Source organism: Typopeltis vanoorti, chromosome 22, assembly GCF_054136105.1.
Source record: "Typopeltis vanoorti isolate ZY-2024b chromosome 22, IOZ_Tvanoo_1.0, whole genome shotgun sequence".
In the NCBI taxonomy this organism is placed as follows: Eukaryota; Metazoa; Arthropoda; class Arachnida; order Uropygi; family Thelyphonidae; genus Typopeltis; species Typopeltis vanoorti.
Genome location: NC_143570.1, coordinates 55,404,036 through 55,422,742, shown reverse-complemented (window position 1 = coordinate 55,422,742; position 18,707 = coordinate 55,404,036). Strand labels below are relative to the sequence as shown.

The 18,707-nt window shown below is 35.1% G+C and overlaps 1 protein-coding gene across 5 annotated transcripts in view; it reads left to right on the top strand.

The window, feature by feature from the left end:
* Positions 1-18,707, top strand: part of baz (par-3 family cell polarity regulator) — a 503,422-nt gene that overhangs the window by 404,986 nt on the left and 79,729 nt on the right. For 4 of the 5 annotated variants that reach the window (XM_090412006.1, XM_090412010.1, XM_090412005.1 and 1 more), the window contains one exon: positions 88-331. In XM_090412006.1, coding sequence (XP_090268132.1) covers positions 88-331 — 244 coding nt within the window. The remainder of the gene's footprint in view (positions 1-87; positions 332-18,707) is intronic. The other variant, XM_090412009.1, reaches the window with a different exon arrangement.

Genomic DNA, 18,707 nt, shown 5'->3' with positions numbered 1-18,707 from the left:
ATTTTTAAAGAAATAAACTAGCATTGAGTACAAAAACTTTTAATTAAGTGAACATAATGAACTCGACTTCCACTTTTTCTTAAATAGAATACAAGAATTTTACAGAAAACACATAGAGCAACAAAGAAAACAACAACTAATGGGTCAGATTTCTTCATCCATTCATAGCCCCCTTCCACTGGCCTCAGACCAAGTCTTGAACCGTCAGGAACGAATGCAACATTTGAGGGAACAGCATCAAAGGCAACACCAGCAGAGGCAGGGTCACTACCCTCAAGAAGAAAAAGAAGAGTGGTATGAAAGAGAGATAAAGGAGAATGAAAATAGAAAGGTGTGGATAATTTTCAAAAAAGCTCAGTTTGAGTTCTTTATTTTTATTTATTTTTGTTTAAATTTAACTACTTTAGTTGGAATCGTTACTTGTTTTTGCGAAAATAATCTAGATTCATATTCATATAATCATGTATGACAAAATAAAGTTTTTCTAATATGAGTATCCAAACTAACAAGCAGCAGGGCTTTTCCTCTCACAAAATGGACAGTATATGCTGAGAACATGCACAATTTATATTAAACTTCACAAATAACCATAATTTTAGAAAATCAATCACTTCATAAATATATCAGTAAAACACATCAGTAAATAAATATAAGCTGAATAGGCTGTGCATGTGAGGAGTGAACATTTATGAAATATATATGTTCGTCAGCCTAGCTGGAGAGCTGAGTATCCGCTCTCCAGCTAAAAGGCTGTGGATTTGAATCCTGCTGTGGACATGGATATTTGTGATTGTCTGTGGAAATACTAGTGGTGGTGGTAGATGGTGTTGGTGTAGTTGAGGTCAGTTGGTGGATTGAGTGGTGTAGAAATAGTTGTAGAGGTAGGTGCCCTCCCTAGATGAGTCTTTGGACTCCCTGGAGGTGTGACGTAATAATAATAATAATTATTATCAGGGCTCAACAAAATATGCAAAATCCTACTTGCCACGTAAAAAAATTTACTCGCCCAAAACCACTCCACCTCATTTTTTTAAAGATCAGTCCTGATTAGTGAATAGGAGTTCCATAGAGTGATTAGTGTGCTGTATCACTGTTTGGAGAATAATATTTCCTTTGTGTGAGAAACTTCCTAAGAAGAAGAAATCAATAAATAATAGGAAGAACAGTAAAATCAACGTTGATTTTCTGGAAGATATAACTTGTTACATTAATTTTTGTTACAAGAATGGCCCTTTATATTACACATATTCTGCATTTACATAAAGTTAAAAATATTTTGTTTAGGAAGTTATTATTTATTAAATAACAAATATTCTATTTTTGCTCAGTCTGTAGGTACTCGCCAGCTGGCAAAATCTACTTGCCACAGGCTAGTGAGCAAGCATATATGGCGAGCCCTGGTCATGAGATCTTCACAGCCCATTTTGTCACTAAAGAGCAACAAGTTAACAGTGATATTGTTTAATATGATGTTAAACGCTTTTACATGTTAAGTTATTAATGCATAAGCAGGAGAATGTATACAATAAATACTGCTGTTGTATTTTAATTCATTCCTTCTATGCCAAGCTAGTTGACAGAAATTGTCCTCAGCTGTTTTTTTATTGTTCATTTATTATCTTGGAGGTTGACATGCTATCATAATGATTCCAGTTTAGGCTGTAGGGTCATGTCAGACTTAAACTGTTTTTTAGGTAATATTTTAGCTTGGTTCCACTGGGCATGGGAAGAAAGTCTTAATTTTTCATCTTGATATTTAATGTGCTTCTTCATGTTCGGATGTCATACATGAATGATGAACTTGATATACGCTAAGGAATGAGAGAGGTTATTCATGGTTTACAGGAAACCATGGGAAATTTTAGTGCTGGTTTTAAGCTTAAACCTTGAACAATATTTGTATAAGCTTTAATATCTTATATCAGTAATAAGATGATATTGGGCTAGATAATGAATAATAAGAATCTCTGATACATTTTTATGGAATCTTGTGAACCACCCTGGAATAGATTAAACACTCGAATTATGACGACTTCATGCCATTCTCTGCAATAGATCAAATCAAGATCTGTGCCCTCTTGTAATGTTCAGGATATCAGGTTTTTCATATATTTCCATTATTACCAGATCTTTCATTTTGGTTTTCTGCTAACTGCATCATTCCACCTAGTTCTTGGTCTTCCTGTGGATCTTTTTTCAGCCTTCTTGGCATCGGACATCAATTTTGCTAACTGTTCCTCTTCCATTCTGCTTAAGTAATCATATATCATCTTAGAATAACTTTAATCACACATTGGAATTTAAACAATATTAAGTTGCTTTCTAATATTTTTTTTTTCTTTTTAAATAAGATTCTGCTATCTGTTCAATTCTCTGATTTTTCTCAGCGCTTCCATATCTGATCTTTAGCCTTTCAATACTTGTTTTACTTTCGCGCATTTCAGGCTTTCTAATCTGTAATCTAAAATTGGTTTGAATGCTTTTGGTATACTGCTAGGTAAGTGTTTTTGCTAATTTCTGACTCCATCAACAACTCGGCAGAGTGGAGTACCCCCATGTATTAGAACTTTTATAAACCATTGCACTGACAAGTTGTTTTGACTTATATTTTCTCTAGTTCTATTGAAGTTACCATATTGTTTATAAGATCATTTTTGTTAAGGTGCCATTTCACAATACCTGTTTTAGATATCTTAGTTTTCTAACGTGGCAAACACTTATTGCTTATAATGCATGGCAAAATCATGTGTGTGTGTGATGAAATCATGTTTTCCTGATGCTAACATTAAGAATATCAGTGATATCCTTAATGTTAGCATCAGCAAGGATACAGAGCGTGAAGATGAAAGAAATGTTTATTTTAGCTGGTACAAATGATTTAGCAGGTGAAAAGTTTGGTATGCAAGAAGACATGAAAAAGTTGCTAGTGCATGTGAAAAAAGAATGGTGAGAAGTATAAGTTGCAAGTCTGTTGCCATGGTGTCATAGAGGCTAGCTCAAACAGAGCTATGATTGCAAATGAGTCAGTGCACAGATTGTGCAGGTGGATGATGTGTAGAGTGAACTTGATAAAAAAAAAAATGATTCACATAAGATGAATGGATGGTATTTGAATAGATTTAATGTCAAAAGTCTTCAGAGAGTGTGATTCTGTGTACCAATGCACACCTGCATCCCCCCCCCCCCCAAAAAAAAAACTAGAATGTTTATGGTGGGGATACATGTGCAGTAGTTGTTGCACATGTTGTTGTGCAACATGTGCAACAACTACCCAGATGTTATTCTATTAAAGACTACTGCACAGAATGAATATTCTGTGCAGTAGTCTTTAATAGGGCAACATCTGGACTACTGCACAAAGAACTGGACACCTGGATTCCTTGGGGATGAAGAAGTGGTGAAGAGAATCCAGAGGCAAGTCAAAAAGATTAATTATGACTGGTCTGTGATCAAAAACTAGCTGATAGGTGAAAAAGAAGAGACATGATAGAAGCATATGTTATTAAAATGGTTTTATAGGATTGACGCTGAAGACTTTTTTTCAGTTCATGGCAGGAAGGAAGAGAACAATGGGTCACCAATGAAAATTGTGTAAAAGTGTTGGCAAGGGTGTTGTGACTAGATTATTGCTTGAAGGGTAGTGGAATGGGTTGCCACAAATAGTTGTAAGTGCTTCATTGGTGAATGAGTTTAAAGAGAGATATGATAGCTGTTATGTGTATAATGGATCTCCCACAATGAGTCTTCGACTGCATGGAGATGTCTGTATAATAATATAATAATAATAATCCATGATGAGTTCTGTGACAGTTGGTTTACTTCTGTTGGATCCACAATACAGTAAAATTATTTTTTTCTGAGGGATAATTCGTCATCCCCCCCCCCCAACACACACACACATCACTGTTAGGTAATTTCTCTGAAGATGGTTATACCATCTATTGTATGAAATAAAACTAATAAAAAGTTCTTTAAAATTTTTTTTTTCTTTTTGGCATTATTAAAGAGCCATTAAACTTACATTTTTCTTAGGTATTTGAGATCTTGTTTACATTCAGAACATATTATGCAAGATATGGCCAGTAACTAATATCATGCACTTAACCACGCTACCGGCCAAGACGTATATATACATCCAAGTCATCATGGATGTGAAGTGCATATTAAATTGTAATACCATTGATATTACATTGAAATATAGGATGGATACGAAGCAAATGAGGATGAGTATTTGATCCATAATAGCGAGTAGCTGATATCAACAATGCATTAAAAGCATTAAAATAATGCTTACATGTGACAGTATTTGAATCTGTGCCTATAGTTCAAAGAACAAATAGGGGAGCAAAATGGATGTGCAACCTGATTAAGCAAGACATTCATAAGAAGATATGGAAGGAATATTGTGAGAATAAGAGTGATAGGAGTTATGAAATATACAAAGCTCAGGCCAGAAAAAGTGAGTGTCATGCAGAAAGTTAAATCAGAATACAAAATTTGTTGTGCATTCAATCCAGAAGAATTTTATTGTTAATGTGCAAGTAAAAGAAAGAATGAATGGGAAAGAATAACTTTATTGAATGTAGATGGCACCCTTGTGTCAGAAGCTGAAGAGATTGTTCAAATAACGTGTTCACTTTTCTAATGTCTATCAGCTAGGTGTGTGGAACATGGTGCACAGTACTACTACACTTCTGAATCTAAAAAAATTACAATAATCAGAGAAAATGTAAAGGAAAAGAAGGAGTAGCCATAATATTCAACACAAAATAATACGAGGCTAATCTTCTTGAATGGCAGGCAGTCTCAAGTAGAGTGATGTGGGCAAATATCAGAATGGGAAATTGGACAATGAGATTTATTTGTGCTTATGGTGCCACAGAAGGTTCTACTAGGTAGAAGCAGGGGGGAATTTTTTGATGCTTTAGAGAGAGCAACTGACACAATGAAAAAGGAAAAGTTGGTCCTTGTTGGGGATCTAAATAGCAGAGTAGGAAATGATTGTCAGACATACAAAAATATTTTGGGAAAATTTGGAGAAAAGGACAAAGCCAATAATAATAGCAAATACCTGTTGGATTTCTGCTCAGTTCATGGACTGGTTATTACTAACACCGTGCTCCAACATAAAAATGTGCACAAATTCACATGCAGAGAAGAGGCAAGGAATAAGAAAAGTCTCATTGACTATGTTATTGTTGATAGTGATGTTTTCTCCCTGGTGCAGGACACCAGAGTGTACAGAGGATTTGAAATTGGAAGTGATCGCCATTTAGTCTTGAGAAGGATAAAATTGAATTTCATATTTAAAAGAATAACATGTAAGAAAGTTTTAAAGTGAATAAAGTTGAGCAGCTCTCAGATGTGACCTGTAGACTAAAATACACAAAGATTATTGAAGAAAAAATGAAAGCGTTTGAGAACAGGAACCAAACCTTGGAGATTCAGTGGCAAACCTTGAAGAAAACCCTGAATGATTCAGTCAGAGAAGCATGTGGTGAAGTTGTCTGCAAGGATAGAAAAATCAGAACTCCATTGTGGACACAGGACCTTAAAGATGCAGTGAAGGAAAAGAAGAAAGCATATCAAAAGTTCCTGGCAAATAAGTCAGCTTGTGCTCTTAGAGAATACAGAGACAAATGTAAGAAAGCTAAACACTATGTAAAACTATCTAAACAAAAGTCATGGGAGGACTTTGGCAAGAACATAGAAAATAAATATCAAGAAGGTGGTAAGATATTCTGGAGGTTGTTGAAGAAGCTTGGAAATGGAGAAAAGAGTGCTGTAAAAGGAGTTAGAGATGATAAAGGTTACATGAAAAGAGGAGAAAAAGATATCCTTAAAGTATGGAGTAATTACTTTGAAAAACTGCTAAATGAAACAAGCAGTGATGACAGCACAGTGGTAAAAAACACACAATAGGCATACAGTCAGGAATACATATCCATACTAGAAGTAGAAAAAGCCATCAAAGGCTTAAAATGTGGAAAGGCAGCAGGAGTACATGATATTCGACCAGAAATGCTGAAATATGGTGGTATAAAAGTTTTACAGTGGCTGCACTGCATAGTTCAGAAATCCTGGACAGAGGGACGAATTTCCGATGATTGGAGTAGAGCTCCAATAGTACCCATATATAAAAAAGGGAAATAAAACTGAATGTGAGAATTACAAAGGTATTTCCCTACTGAGTGTTCATGGCAAGATCTATGCAAGCATACTTGAGAAAGGGTTGAGAAGAATTTTGGAAGAAAAGCTTGGTGAAGAACATGCTGGATTCCGGCTAAATAGAGACTGTCAGGATCAGATCTTCATTTTACGACAAATAGTTGAGAAAGCACAGGAATATAACAAAGATCTGTATTTAAGTTTTATCGATCTGGAAAAGACATATGACAAGGTGCCAAGAGAGAAGCTATTCAATACGCTACAGTTATATGGTGTCAATGGGGCATTATATCAAGCAATACTTAGTCTGTATTTGAGTTGTAAGTCAGCAGTTAGAATTAAAGGAAATACAGGAAGATGGTTTAATGTTAAATCTGGTGTGAGACAAGGATGTACATTATTCCCTCTGTTATTCATTATCTATATGGATCACATTATGAAGGAAAGTGGTTTTAAACATGATATCAGAATTTTAGATGTTAATGTCAACTTTATGCGGATGATGTTATACTTCGAAATAAATCCGCTACAAGTTTGCAAGAGTCCCTGACTAAATTGAATAACTGTTGTAATAAATATGGTATGAAGGTGAGCATTAAAAAGACAAAGACAATGAAAATAGGTAGAATTGTTGAAAATGTGAACTCTGTTGTGAACGGGGAACATGTGGAACAAGTAAAACATTTCAGCTACTTAGCCACGATTTTTAGTGAAGATGGTAAATTAAATATGGAATAAGAGAGAAATTAGTCGAAACACTAAATTAGCTGTATACAAGACAGTGTTCAAACCAGTTTTAACTTATGGATCTGAGAGCTGGGTCAGAAGTAAAACACTTGACCAAAGACTAGAGACCGCAGATATGAGAGTCCTGAGAAAGATTAGAGGCGTGAACAGATGGCATCAATGGCAATATCATATTAAAAACGAGGATGTTAGGAAAGAACTTGACATTGTCGGCATCCAGGAATGCATTAGCAGAGCTAATCTCAGGTGGTATGGTCACTTAAACAGAATGGGCAAGGAATGATTGGCAAAACAAGTGTTCTCTGCCAGGTTGGCAGGAAAACGACCCAGAGAAGACCAAGATATAAGTGGATTGATACGGTACAGTGTGCCTTAGACGATAGAAATATAAGATTTGATAATGATAATATTGGAGTCTTGACAAGTGACAGACTGATTTGGAGGAAAATTGTAGATAGGAAGTTATTTGATGGATGAAGGAATTTGATGATGATGAAGAAAATGTGTTGAATGATTTGCAATTCTAATTTATTGCATAGAAAATAATTATTACCAAATATGAATTAGCATAATCAAAATCTACACACTGTAGATTTTATAGCCATGTAAACACATAAAAAGGTAATATAAATTATAAGAAAACTGTTATTTGAAAACATTCACAAAATTAGAATAATTTGACATTGTTCAAAATATTAGAATATTCCAAATTTTTCCAATTGGTCTGATGCTTTCCTAGAGGAGAGCATAGAAATAGCATATGTTTCAGTAGCTACAGAACTGACTTGTGTGAGGAATCGTTTGCAGGTGAATTGCAGTTAATCTTTTGCTAGACGTGTGTTGAACGAGTGACATATTGGAAGCTACGAAGTTTCGTATAGTGTCTCTACACGGCCAAACTCAACAGTTTATAGCTGAGGATTTGAAATGTTTTCAAACAAGCATGAGTAGAGTATTGAGATAGTATTCTAATAACTGTAGATTTCAAAATAATTGCTGCATTAGCGGTCAAAAGGTCTTAACTACATCAAGAGATGAGAGGAGATTGAAGAATATCGTGAAGAAAAACCGCATCTGAAGTGTAAGGTATTTTCATAGGAGATGGAAAGAACTAGGTGTATATGTGTCTAAATCTATGACGTTGAGATGACTCCACAAATTGGGTTTTAAATCACTTGTGCCTAAGACAAAGCCGCCGATGACTTCTAAGCACAAGGCAACTTAGTGTGATAGTGTAAGCAAAGATTGTTATGAGGTCAAGAGGGCTGGAAAGAGGTTCATTTTAGTGATGAAGGTATGTTGTATGTCCCATGTTCATCAAGGGATACGTGTTGGCATCTTAAGCAAGAAGCATTTGATAAAGAATGCATGAAATGTTCGGTGAAATTTGCAACCTCTGTCATGGTATGAGCTTGTATGACCGCAGAGGGTCCAGTTAGGCTGTCTACGAAAGAGTCGATTCCAAAGTGTACCAAGAAATTCTTGAACACTTTGTTACTGGCATCAGAAGATTTATGTGATGGTGATTTCCTTTTTCAGCAATATTCAGCTTCTTGTCACACTTCCAAAACCACTACTAGATCGCCAAAGCAAGGCAAATCAACCTAATTTCTTGGCCAGCAAACTCACCAGATTTAAACCCATTGAGAATTTGTGGGGAATTATGAAGTAAAGTCTCCAAGAAGTTGCCTCAAGAGACAAAAATGAACTTGTTAATGGTCTGCTGACCATATGGGTGTGCTTTGATAAGAGTGTGAACCACCAGTAAATGATATGCCGAACGGTTTATTTACAAACGGTCATAAAAGCTAGGGGGAGATGCAACAAACTACTAATTATATTGTTTCCCTTTGACTAATTTTTATGCATTTATTTTTACATTATTCTAATGTTTTGAACCATATTAAACTTTATTGTAATGTAAATGTTTTCAAATAACAGTTTTCTTATAAATTATATTATGTGTTTACATGGTTATATAATCTACAAAGTTCGTAAATTTAGATTATGCTAATTCATATTTGGTAATAATTATTTTCTATGCAGTAAATTAGAATTGCAAATCATTCAACACATTTTCTTTGATTATTCTAATCTTTTGATTCAGATGTGTGAGAATATGGTTGAAGAGTTGTTGCATAACCTGCATAAAAATTTATCAATAAGAACAGATGGGATATCAGTACATCTGCTAAAGGAATGTTCCGCCAAATTGGCTAGACCCTTGACTTTTTGTATAACTTTCATCTCAAATTCATTTCTATGCATTATGGTAAGGATCAGATCACTATGCAGATGGGTTTTGACCTTTAATGAAGTTTCATCAATGGGAGCTAGACTCATAAAGATAATGAGAGCTATGTCAATGCAGAAATCATATTTTTCATACACATTAGGAAAATAGTATATCACCATATTATGAACATTCTAGATTTAAGTTTTTTTATTCACTTGGTTAGATTATAATAAATTTAGTTTAATCCTTTATCCAAGTGTAAGCATACAAAGTTTGTGCCTTTGTTTGCTTACACTTGGTAAAATGGTAAAGGTGGACCAAGCTCTCATCATTGCCTCAGTCCTGAAGATACTTCAGGTGCAAACTTTGTTTGCTTACACTTGGATAAAGGATTAGCTAAATTTATTATAGTCTAACCAAGTGGGGAAAAACTTCCAACATCTTTCTCTAAATCCAGAGTAATTTAATAATAAGGTGAGACACCTTTTGGCAACTCGTATAGGTAAATATGACTTTTCCGTTGCTTCCACCTTGGTATTACCACCTCTGGGTCTAGCTCCCACTGACGAAACCTCAATAAAGGTTGAAAGAGGTCTGGGTAGTGGCTCTTCCCTTAATACATAGCATTATAGATGTCTGCAAGGAGACGTGCTTTGCATTATGGGAGATACTAAGACAAGTAGTGATGAGAGCTTGGTCCACCTTTACCACGAGTTGCCTCAGTCCTGAAGATACTTCAGGCACAAACTTTGCTTACACTTGGATAAAGAATTAAACTAAATTTATTATATTCTAGATTAAAGATAGTTGAAGAAAGTTCTTTAGTTACAAAGTAAGTTATAATAAACATGACATTATATCTTGTTTTAATTCTTTACCCAAGCTTGAGCTAACAAAGTGTGTGCCTGAAATATCTTCACTGCTATGCTACTTGTAACATGTAAGCAGATGCATGATGCCATAATGCAGAGCAATATACATGTCCAAAAGGAAGTGTGCTGTGCATTATGGGATACCAAGGAAATCTGATGCAAAATCATCTGCCTCCTTAATGCAAAGCACGTTTATATACATCAACCTCACACACAAGAAGTTCCAAGACCTGTAACACGACAGTGCCATGTGTGGATGAGGGGAATGTGTTGATGTGCTTTTTGGAAACTTAAAAGGTTGTAATCACTGTGGAAGACTGTTGCAAAGAGCAGAGGTGTAGGAAATGAGGGCTGAGGATGAGAAGTTGGTTCAATGAGTTTGGAGTTGAACTATAAATGGATGTTGACTGGCAGCTGTTTGTGTATGAGTACAGAATAATGGAGGGATTGTAGCAGCCAGTTCAGAGGTGCAGTGCCTAAGAAAATACCTGTGAAAGAGACATAATGCAGCAATAGAACATCTGTAGGAAAGTGACTAGAAGGATGGGATCACAGCAAGTGAACTGCTTGCTTGTGATTCTGAGCATTCTAAGGGAAGTTTTAGGTATACCACCCCAAATGTTGGAAAAATATTCTAAGGTTGGGCGGATTTAAGCTTTATAAAGTGTCAGGAGTTGAGCAGGAGAGAAGTATTTGTTGTAAGTTTTTCCACATGGTTATACTATAAATTAAAGATACCAAGAAATTATATACTTGGTTTAATCCTTTATCTAAATGTGAGCAAACAAGTTTGTGCCTGAAGTATTTTCAGGACTAGGACAACTCGTATACATAGAGGCTAATCACTTCACATCACTTGCCTCAGTTGGAATGGAAAAGAATACCCAGTTTTTTTGGAGACTGAAGAAGCTGTGGACTTGATGTGTTCATGTCAGGATAGATTGGATGTGAGAATTAACTCAAGAAGAAAAAAATTGGTCCTGCTTGACAAGAGGAATATTGTCAAAACTGCGGGAGTGAGCAGAATGCGAATGGTGTTTCTCTCTAGAAATAAGACAGGACTGTGTCGTGACGTGTTCTCTTGACGTTCGAATCCGCCATCTTGCTAAAAGTCACTTTCATCAAATAAGGAAAACTAATTGCAAATTAATCACTGATCTAAGGGTAGAGAAATTTCTATTATACTGCACCACTCTATCCTTAGATAAGTCTATATGAATTAGTAGGATTAATTTAAAATTAGTTAGCAGTCTTTTCACTCATTCAGGCCGATGGTATTTATTTTCTTTCCTTCTGGGATTCCCGCTAGATCCGAATTTTTGTGAACGGTGCAGTAAAAAGAAATTCAGGCAAACACAATATTTAAATTAAAAAACAAAACATTTAATATATGGTTATATAACAATTACATAAATTCCACTTCTAAATATGACAAACCAGTCAAGTTAGCATATCAATTCAAGTCATTCATATTAATCCAATCTTCCAAACTTTCACATACAAATTCACAGTTTCAGAATCACTAAGTTCCTATACCCAACTTATCACAATAGAAATTCTTAATTAATCAGTTTCCTTGTATCTCTCAACTACACTCTACGATTGACTCATAACAGGCACTAACCACGGCAGACATCATTTCAATGTCTATATTTTCAACTCTCAGCCTCGATGGTATGCTACAGTTAATGTTAGAAACAGTGCAACGGAACTAATACTTAAATCTTCATACACTGAAATAAACTAATATGACTGTCCTTACCAGAAATAATCTTCAGTACTTCCAATATTTTGTGAGCACACTTTCAAATTGTATTTATCACACTTGCGAGATACCAAATAACTAAAACATTACTAATCGCGCTTCAAAAACTCCAGATAACAACTATAAGGTACATTAATTATTCTTATTTTTCATTCATCAACTAGTTTAACTCTGTACAATTCCTTTTTTCGTAGTATAGAAATAAGTCGTAATTGTAGACTGACTGGATTTATTCAGAATTCTTCGTTGAATGTCCAGTTCTCTAATTATCCGATTACGGCAATAATTTCCTTTTATTACTACGGCTGATTTTGCTTTCAGCCAACTATAAGATTCACTTATATAAAAAAAATATCTACTCAACTCCTATCCTTAGGAATCTTTTAATTACTTCTACTTTAGTTTACTTCCTTGCTACCTTATAGTTCCAAAGTTCCGTTCCGACTCCCCTTACTACGTATATATTTTCTCTTCTTATTCTGTTCACGCTCCCTTCACACGCGCTCGTTTATTTCACACGTCTCTATGACAACCGATAAACGTAAACATTCTCGCGAATGTTACATTAGGCTATACAAGTACATTGTGTTATTACATAACATTAAGCTTTCACAAAAAGAATAAATAGAATATTTGCGTTTCAATAAATGCATAGTTAAATTACAAATATAAGTTCTTACAATATTGACATATCAATAAATAAAACAGCTTATTAATATTTAATACAGAACTTCTTTATCATTAACACTTGCTTTTGATTAAATAATTAAAAACTTGATATAATTAGGGCAGTTATATGATATCAATTATAATTTATGGTATTTACATTAAATAATATTTACAAATACAGTTCTTGTGACGGAAAATCATGTTGGATTCTGAATCAAATAACATTTATTCTATTTTCTATGTAATTAGAATCCAACAACTGCATGTTGGTGGCATTAAAATTTGCCAGGTTATCCTCACCTCATTTAAGAATAGAAAGGAGATCAGTGTTTAGGAGATTGGTTAAAGAAGCAGCAGCACCAGTTACTACAAGTTTTGGAGAATGAAAAAGAGGAGTGAAGAGCACTGTCATCAGCAAAGCTATGAATAGGACTGGATGTCAGAGAGAGAGAGAGAGAAGATAATTAATGTATAAGAGGAAGAGTATAAGTGACAGTACTGAGCCCTGGGGTACACATCAGTGGCAGATTCATATGAAAAACAAAGATTTTTTTATGTGACACCCCGCTTATGAAAGGTTAAAAAACCTTCTTAGTACCATGGGTGGGTGAGGGGTTTTTTTTTAAATAATTCTCGGTATCTACTCTTAGGAGATGCACAGCATATTATGATAGTACTACATGAAAAGTTTACATCATTACCAACTTACTATCAATCCATAGTTTTTCTCCAGATTAATCTATTATACTTCTCACTTTATCAATCCACCTAGATCTTGGGCTTTCTCTGGGTCAAAAAAAAAAAAAAAAACTTGTTTTGATAACCATTCCTCTCCTGTTCTGTTCAAATGACCATACCACATTAGATTAACTCTTCTCATACATTCTGGAATGTTAACAATGTCAAGTTCATTCCTCCAATTTTTCTCAAAACTCTCTCTCTCTCATATCTTGTCATTGTTAACTTTTGTCAGCTGCCTTATTTCTAACCCGACTGTCAGACCCATAAGTTAGATCAGTTTGAAAAATGTTTTGTATACTGCTAATATAGTATTTTGCCTCATTTCTCTGTTATCCTATCTAAATTTATTCAGCTGGCTCTCTCTCTCTGCCATACCAGCTTTGCTTATTCTGTTGTCTATTTCCATATTCAATTTGCCATCGTCTAAAATTTGTGATAATAGTTAGAATATTTTACTTGTTTTATAGGATCACAGAAGTATTGGTTATAAACTATAATATACTTTATAGCCAAGTGGAAAAGCTCTCTACAGCTTATACAGAGTATCTTAATTTTACTGTGTTAAACTAGTTAACTATTTTCATGTGGAAAATATGTGATTTATGCATTGCTTCAACCTTAGTATCTTCCTGGATCTGGCTCCCACTAATAGAGACAACAGTGAAAATCAAAATTAGTGTGGGTAGTGACTCTTCTTGTGAGGGTGGTCTGAAAGGTTCTCGCCTTCAAACATAGATGGCAACACTATCGGCAAGATTTTTTTTTTTTTTTTTTCAAGTTGGTACATCTGTCATAAGCATCCATGTGAAATTATCTATCAAGTAGTTTGTGCTATACAGCTGTCTGAAGCTAAAAGTGTTGTCTGTATCCCCTGAAATGGATAAAATTGAGTATCGTGCGGTTATAAAATTCTTTGTAAAAGAAGGGTTAATGGCATAAGAAATTCATTTGAAGTTCATGAAAGTTTTTGGGCACTCTTCTCCTTCATTTTCGACAATTAAGAAATGGGCTGCCAAGTTTAAATGTGGCTATACCAGCTTTGAAGATGATCCACATGAAGGACATCCAAAAAGTGTAACAACACCAGAAACCATTGATCAAGTGCACGATATGTGCACTTGATCAGTGATTCAAAGGCAAGTCAAAGTGCGTGAAATTGCTGAGACTATAGGCATTTCAAAAGAACGTGCAAGATATATTTTGCATGAAGAATTGCAAATGAAAAAGCTTTTGATTTGCACATAGCAAATCAAAAATGCACTTGCATGAAAATCTCTGAACAGTGCTTGGAGCATTTTAACAAGAATAAAACTGATTTTGTGCATTGATTTATTACTATGGATGAGACTTGGATTCACCATTACATACCAGAATCCAAACAGCAGTCAAAACAGTGGACAGTATCTTGCGGTTATAAAATTCTTTGTAAAAGAAAGATTAACGGCATAAGAAATTCATTCCAAGGTCATGAAAGTTGATGGGCACACTTCTCCTTCGTTTTCGACAATTAAGAAATGGGCTGCCAAGTTTAAAAAAGTGGTTGTTCAGCGTCAAGGTCATGGCATCTGTGTTTTGGGATGCTAAAGGCATTTTGTTTATTAATTATCTTGAAAAGAATAAAACAATAACCGGGGAATATTCCGATCTTTTGACCAGACCAGATAATTTCTGAGAAAAGACCCGGTTTGCAGAAGAAAAAAATCCTCCTTCATCAGGACGATGCACCTGCCCACAAAGGTGTTTTGGCAATGGGAAAATTAAGGGATCTGCACTATGAATTGTTGGGACATCCACCCTATTCCCCAGATTTGGCTCTCTCTGACTTCTATCTCTTCCCAAAACTAAAACTCTTCCTAGCTGGTCAGCATTTTTTGTCAAATCAAGAGGTGATTGCAGCTGTAGAGGGTTATTTTGCAGATCTTACTGACAACCACTACAGGGACAGGATAATGGCGCTGGAGCATCACTGGAATAAATGTATTAGTCTTAAGAGAGATTATGTTGAAAAATAAAAATAATTTTGAAATTATGAATTCGTTTTTTCATTGTTAGGCCGAGAACTTTTCAGATCACTCTCATATAGCAATATACATCCAAAAAGAAGTGCAGGGATTTATACAATACTAAGACAAAAATGATGTGAAGTCAAAAGTCTCTGTCTACTGTTCTAGTCTGGTCGTAAAGATACTCAGATGAAAGCATTGTTTGCTTACATATCTATTAAAACAAGAATATTATTTCTTCATCATCATCGAATTCCTGGCATGTACCCTCAGTGGTTGTACAGGATATATTATTTTTTGTCAAATATAATATACTTAATAATCAGGCGGAAAAAAATTTCCTACATGGATATCCTAGTCTTGTTTTATGATGCTAGAAATAGGTGCACAACTTAGTTTATCTGTACAAACAGTATTTTGTAGCCATAGATAAAGTATTTTGTGGTTTGAAAATCTTCTAGCTTCTGGCATAGGGAGTATCACAAAGCACATCAAAAGCATTTCATAGACTATGCTTCAAGTTTACATGGTTTATATAAATGCATATATATAACTGCATGCCAAAAATATATATATATATATAAAATAAAGATTGACATTTTAAATAGCAACCTCAGTTAATTGTTGCAAAGTCCTGTTTTCAAATCATTTAACTGCAGAACAAGTGAAAATTGAGATTTGAAATGTGTTCCATTTCAAACATCTATTTAAAAGCTCTGTTAAAAATAATTTTATATAATTATTTTAGTATTAAATCCTTTTATTATTATTATTTTGAGTTGTAAACAACATTTTAAAAGAATATGACAGGAACGTAATTTGCTATTAACTGTAACAAATTATTTAATGAATATACATTCAACTGATCAATTCATTAACATTTTCCTGCCATAGGAAAAATATTAATAAAACTTTATATGCTCATTACTGAAAATTTGGTTTACTTATCACAGTAATGAAATTTAATGGATCTGATGTTATAGAATGCAACTCAGCAAAAATAACATCAAAAGATATCATTTTGGTGATTTATTAAATCTTCTAGTAGAACCCTTTCTGCTGGAAAATCTAGTTTTCTGTCCTTTCTTGATTTTTCTTTGCTGAAAGGTTTTGCTTTTACACAATAGATACCTATCTTTATTTATTGTAACTATATAAATCTGGCTGTGTAAGCAGTGCCTTTAATTTATATAATTTTAAGGAAGTGAATGAATTATTTTAGCATGCATTATTCCATAATTGTTCATTTCAAATGTCCTTTTGACATTTGAAATTCATAGGGAATGAAATTTCTTCACAAGAATGCTGCCATTCTGAAATATTTAATCATTCTAAAATCCACAGTTAGGAATGCATTGCTGAAGAAATAAAAGTCCACATACAACATTGAATCCAAGGTAGTATTACTGTGTAGGCCTAAAATACTCATTTGCTGGAGTTGAGGCTAACCACCTCAACTAGGTGCAATAACTATACTAACTCCACAGAATCTCTGTGTTGGAGATATCAGTTGCCACAAGCAATCCCATGTATTTCATGGAGAACTGCATGCCATGGTCCACAGAGAACTGCAATGAATGATGAAATCTGGAAATGTCTGTGTAATAATGTGGGCTTGTTTCTCATGACCTGGAATATGCCCACAAATTGGACATCAATCAATTTAAATGTATGGTTTGAAGAGTATAACATGAAAACATTGCAGTGGCAAAGCCTTGACCCAAACCCATTAGGCCATCCTTGAGATGAAAACTAGAATGTAGAAGTAAGAAGTTTAGGTGAAAGATGGTTTTATTGCCTGGTGTGAGACCACCACCCCAATTTATTGGAGGCCTGAAGTAGCTTGAAAAAATTCCAGGTTTGGTCTCTAGAGCAGGGTTTCTGGACTTGGAAAAAAAAAAAAAAAAAACGAAGTCAATAAAAAGGGGAAAAAAAATCTGTAGCCTGCAAACAGCATGAATTAGTACCTTTGGATGCCTTTGAACCAGGTGTCCAAAGGTACCAAGCCTCCTGGACCATTTGCAGCAACAATGATTTAAAAAAAAAAATAATAAATAAATAAAAAACTCCATGCTGGCTTGATTGTTGCCTGGAATAACAAGGATCACGTTGCTTGTTTGGAAAGAGGGCAAGCTTCAAAAAATAAGTTACAGTCCCCTAAACAACACTCTCTCAAGATTTGTTCCTTATACATAGGACTATATAAATCCAAAGCTGAAGTCATTGGAAAAATAGCCAAAGACAAAATGATGGATGTCCTGAGTCTCCAGGAAACCCACTTGCCTGACACAGCTCTCAATAGACTAAAGATCCCAGGCCTAATTCTTGTGTCTTATAACTGCCTGCTCAATCATGGCCTGGCAACCTACATCTGGCCTGTCTCAAGGACATAACCCAAAGCATGCCTGAAGCAGAATATTCCATAGGTATTAAAATTCAAAATACTACCGTCTGCAAACCACAATTGCAATCCTGGCCTGACCAGACAGATGGCCGCTACCTCACCCTGCTATCTATGTTGGTGACTTCATCTCTCATCACACCATGTGGGGCTATTCCTCTAACAACCAAGATGGTGATAATCTAGTTAACTGGATGGATCGTATAACCTGTATTTGATCTATGATGCCAAGCAAGAAGACACTCTTTACTCAGCTAGATGGAACAGAACCTACACCCCTATCTGTGCACAGTCTGTAAAGACTCTGAAGACCACCCCCTGCCTCAGATACATCAATCTCGATCATCAGTGGAACACCAATTGCTAGATGGAACCTTCGCAGATCCAACTGGAATGTATTTGAAAAGCAAATTGAACTAATTATTACAGTAATACTACCCACCCCTAATTGCTATCCCAGATTTGTCAAACTAATCAAAACTGCAGCCAAAGCCTCTATTCCTAGAGGCTACAGAAAACAATACATCCCCTCCAGCATGGGATGTATTGTTTTCTGTAGCCTCTACAGAAAACTGTGTTATCCCCTACTTAAGTTCCTCTAGCCTGAGGAACTTAAGCCAAATATAAAAAAACTGAAGACCCAACTATTGCTAATGAGCTCATTGCAATGCTTGACAAAAACAGAAAGAAAAGATGGATCTCAACCATCCATGAACTTTACCTCACCAAATCTAGCCAGAAAAGCTGAGAAAATTACCGAGAGGGGGGGGAGAGAAGAACCGACAACATGCAAACCACCAGAGATAACTCCTGATCAAATGGCTTATCATTTACTGAAAACCTCCAAGATAAGTCCTAGCTCTACCAGGAAAATAACTGTAATTTTTCATCAGAAAAAATCTGAAGATGGTCTCTGAGCTTCCTGAACTTATACAGTCCGTTTCTTTTGAAGAAGTGCAGGAAGCCTTAAAACTCACCAAGAATGGCAAGGCTGCAGGAGTGGATGGTATCCTCCATGAGTTTCTAAAACATCTCGACCAACAAGGTCAAACATGGTTGGCTGCCCTTTTCTCAAATATTATAACTAGAAAACTACCAGAACTGT